Source organism: Priapulus caudatus, unplaced genomic scaffold (genome assembly GCF_000485595.1).
Source record: "Priapulus caudatus unplaced genomic scaffold, Priapulus_caudatus-5.0.1 Scaffold404, whole genome shotgun sequence".
NCBI lineage: Eukaryota > Metazoa > Priapulida > Priapulimorpha > Priapulimorphida > Priapulidae > Priapulus > Priapulus caudatus.
Window position 1 is genome coordinate 188139 of NW_014577465.1, and position 4431 is coordinate 192569.

Consider the following 4431-nt stretch of genomic DNA (forward strand, 5'->3'; position numbering starts at 1 on the left):
TAGGGAATTCCCAGGGAATTCCCTATTCCCTTATAGGAAAATATAGGGAACTTATAGGGAATAGGGAATTCCCAGGGAATTCCCTATTCCCTTATAGGAAAATATAGGGAACTTATAGGGAATAGGGAATTCCCAGGGAATTCCCTATTCCCTTATAGGAAAATATAGGGAACTTATAGGAAAATATTCCCTTATAGGAAAAAATTTTCCTATTGGAAATAATAGGAAAAATATAGAAAATATAGAAAAAATATATAGAAAAAAAATATAGAAAAAATGTATAGAAAAAAATATTCCCCTATAGGAAAATATATTCCCTTATAGGAAAATATAGGGAACTTATAGGAATAGGGAATAATAGGATATTCCCTATTATCTACTCCTGATATATATATATAATGGTTTAAATAATGACAAATTTGTCATTATTAACCCCTGCTATTACTAGCTCAGGTACAAGCAGTTTCCCCTTCCTAAAAATAAAACATGCGCAAGGCCCCTGGAGACATTTTGACTTCTTGAATCTCGCCAATATAATAATTTTATATGTTATATTGATCTGTACATAAGTCTCTCATGTTTACATAGGTAAGTTATAATGTGATCATGCTAGGCAGCGATTTTCACTGCGGTGTTTCACTGCTGCAGATACTGGATGCGAAAGTACGAAATATATCCGAGATTATGGAAAATCTGGAGCTTACATTTTCGAGCGGAGATTCTTCGAAGGAAAAGGTCACCGCCACTCTATCAATATTCTTACTCGTCTTGCTCGTCGGAGGTCGCAGCGGTATCAGAAATGTTGAAGTGTAACACCTATTTATTACTGTTTCCACGGTATCGATACACCTGGCAGTATATGAATCACACTTGTCACTGCATGTCGCGTCTCACTCGGGAAAACTCGGACATTTCCGTGCCGACGTCTTACCTCACCTGTTTATCGCAAATTGCTATAGCAATCGATATATTTGAATCGGTCGCGCCTGAACCAGAACACCATCTGATAAATGACTATTCCAGGCAAAATACCGGCAGAAGTTGTGCATAATGGTTGTAAACGCGATCATCTGCCTTGTAGCGATTCTACACAACACTAACATTGTTTGAAATAATAAGGCAGAGTGTATATAATATTAATTTATCGCCGATGTGATAACGTCACGGCCGAGCGATATAAAGCCTACATTATCGTAATATCTGCCAGGTATATAGGCCTGCATTCATCTACAGGTAATGCCGACGATGCGATGAAGAGGAGTAGTGAATTCGTCTGACGTTTTATAGAATTGCAACTATGATTATCAACTGTTGGTTATGTTCACGTGAATGAGTTCCGATACGATTGTATGAGAAACTTCGACAGATGCATGTCACTTGTGAGAAGTATATTTATATTTCAGATAACCGGTAATGTATATTTTTATGCTGCAGATATTGGGTGCGAAACTAAGAAATTTATCTGCAATCATTGAGAGTATGGAGCTTGCGGAATCCAGTCGTGACTCTGTGAAGGAGCAGGTTGGCAGATGATTATTGTCTACGTCACGTATTTTCTATTTTCACGTATGGTTTATAATAGTAAAATTTTTGTTGATTTTTTTTACATGAAAAGCAAGTACTAACGGCACTAAATGTATCTTCAAATTCTTACCTGATGAGATTGTTTGTCAACTAGTTAAAAATCCTAAAAATCTGGGCGATTTTATATATTGATCGTGAAATTAAATGCTTGCTATGGGCTATGTATGAGTCACGAGTGTTTGTTCACATCGAACGGAATAGCAAAATAAGAAGTATAATGCAGCAATTTGACCATAAAAAATGAACAGAATCACTTACATTTTGTGAAAAAGTGGACATAATTTTTTTTACTTTTACTATTTACGGTGACGTAATCACTTTAACACAAGACTTTGCTCCTACGTGTATATGCCGTGTTACCTAAATACCGCACCGTCTGCAGCATTGCGATTTCATTTGTGAACAGGTGGAAATTTATTTAATTGAATTGAATTTGCAGTTAGCTAATCTGGAAGAGAGGTTTCTGCGACAGAATGGAACACCAACCTCACCAGGCAAGTATAAAATATAAATAATTACTTTCAAGATAATTTTTTTACTTTTCATGTAAAAATGTTTATTAAAAATCGATAAAATCATCCGAAAAAATTTCCTGCACCACCACACATATATATGTACCGTTGTCGGCTATTATCGGCTTTTGGGTCGTCATCGGCTGTTGCGGGCAGTTGTCGATCTTTGTCAGTTGTTGTCGGTCTTTTTCGGCTGTTTTCGGCTGTTTTCGGCCGTTGTCGGCTGTTGTCGACAGGTTACACTAAGTTGATTGACCGCCGTGTATATTGGCAATGTGCGATTTTTTATTTTGTAATTTTTTTTTAAAGTGAACTGTGGGAAGGAGGCGCTGGTGTCTGTCTCTGAACCATGGACCAATAGGTGGATGGGCACCGAGGGTAGATTCACTTACGGTGCCTGGTTTAAGGACCCGCTGCCAACACAAGGAAACGAAGACAAGTTCTACTATGCATCGTTTGCGTCTGGCGTTCTATATGAATTTGCCAACTACTCGGACTTCGTGTCGCATTCGAATCCGGTGGCGCATTCCATTCCGAACATCTACAGCATCAACAATGCGTCCGGTCTATGCGTGTATAATGGCTCGTTCTATTTCGTCACCAAACACGACATGACGTTGTTCCGATACAACTTGCACAAGCAACGTACGGTAGTTCAGCGGCCACTGGGTTACCGGTTGAGCAAATACCCGTACAGTAACTTCCAACATACCAACGTTGACCTTGAGGCAGACGAAAAGGGACTGTGGGCAATCTACGGAATAGATGGTCGCATCATCATCAGCAAAGTCGATCCCGTTCTACTCAGTTTCACGCGAACGTGGAATACGGTGGAAAGCGCCACCGCTAACACTCCCCGCAAGCGATCCGTCGGTAACGCCTTCTTCATCTGCGGAATCATGTACGCGATCCGCTCGCACGAGACGCCAGATGGCAGCATCTTCTATGCGTACGACACGAACACGAGCCGAGGGGTGTTAGCCTCCATTCCGATACACGTCAAGTACGGGCTGCTGGGCCAGCTGTCGTACAACGCGCGCGAGAGGGTTCTGTACGGGTACGACAACGGCCACATGATCACCTACCCTCTCCACTTCGCACCCGTCGCTTAGTTAGCGCGTGGCTGCTGGAAACCTCCCGCAGTGAAACACCAGCATAGTGCAGTAGCATTACTGGGAGTTATCCACCACGTGTATCTGTCCTTTGTACGCGTACCCGTAGCACTGTAGGGTTAAGAGTTATATTCCACATATATCTGTCCTTTGTACGTTTACCAGAAGCACTGTAGCATTGGGAGTTGTATCCCACATTATATCTGTCGGTTGTACGCGTACCCGACGCGATCAAATTGAAATGTTTTACTCATATCTTTCCATAGTAGCCGCTGTAAGTACCGTATAGTGATGTGAGTGATGTAGTAGTAGGTGTCATATTAGTGTGATTTGATAGTGCATCTTACTAGTATCACAACTTTGCCGTGTTTCTTATTTGTACGATGTGTGTTTGGCACGTGCTTTTCGGTATAGTTGGTTACAAACTTCCCTAACAGTGCGGCAGTAGGTATAGATTCAACAGTATACGTATCTAAGACTTCATATGTCAACTAAAGTAAAATATAGCTACATTAATTAAGCTGTTACCACGGTTAATATAGAGTTATCCGTTTATATAATAATCACATCGGTGTGTTCCTAAAGCTATATATGACTTTATGATAATCGATGTATGTAGGGCAACTTTAATACATCAATAGTGGTTAAATTCAATAGTCACATCAATGCCAACAATGCCAGAATAGTCAAATAATTAATTAATCTTTTATATAAAACATCTTGGGATAAATTAATAAATGTTTTCCCAAATCTGTCAATTAATCTGTTATTTTTTAATACAGATGTGTTTTCATAGTTGCAATCAAACATGACGTCGTCCCGCCATCTACTGGGGAAAATAATTGTACGTACACATTGTCAACATTGTGTTTAATAGGCACGCTAATATTGTTGATGTGGATGTATAACAGTGAACTCATAAATACTAGACGGTAATTACGCACATTCACAAGCCCCATTAGCACTTGCTGGCATGCAGCGCCACATACTTACGGTGGCGCAGAAGGCTCACCACAAATGCAAATCCCACAACACAAATGCAAATCCCGCAACACAAATGCAAATCCCGCAACACAAATGCAAATCCCGCAACACAAATGCAAACGTCACAACACAAATGCAAAATCCCACAACACAAATGCAAACGTCACAACACAAATGCAAACGTCACAACACAAATGCAAATCTCACAACACAAATGCAAATCCCGCAACACAAATGCA

At 40.1% G+C, this 4431-nt stretch overlaps 1 protein-coding gene across 1 annotated transcript in view; it reads left to right on the forward strand.

Moving 5' to 3' along the window:
* Positions 1–648: 648 nt before the first annotated feature.
* Positions 649–4431, forward strand: part of LOC106810019 (noelin-like) — a gene marked incomplete at its 5' end in the record, with an annotated part of 14932 nt that continues 11149 nt past the window's right edge. Inside the window, 4 exon segments of the mRNA XM_014813271.1 lie at positions 649–735; positions 1435–1521; positions 2024–2078; positions 2406–3026. Coding sequence (XP_014668757.1) covers positions 649–735; positions 1435–1521; positions 2024–2078; positions 2406–3026 — 850 coding nt within the window.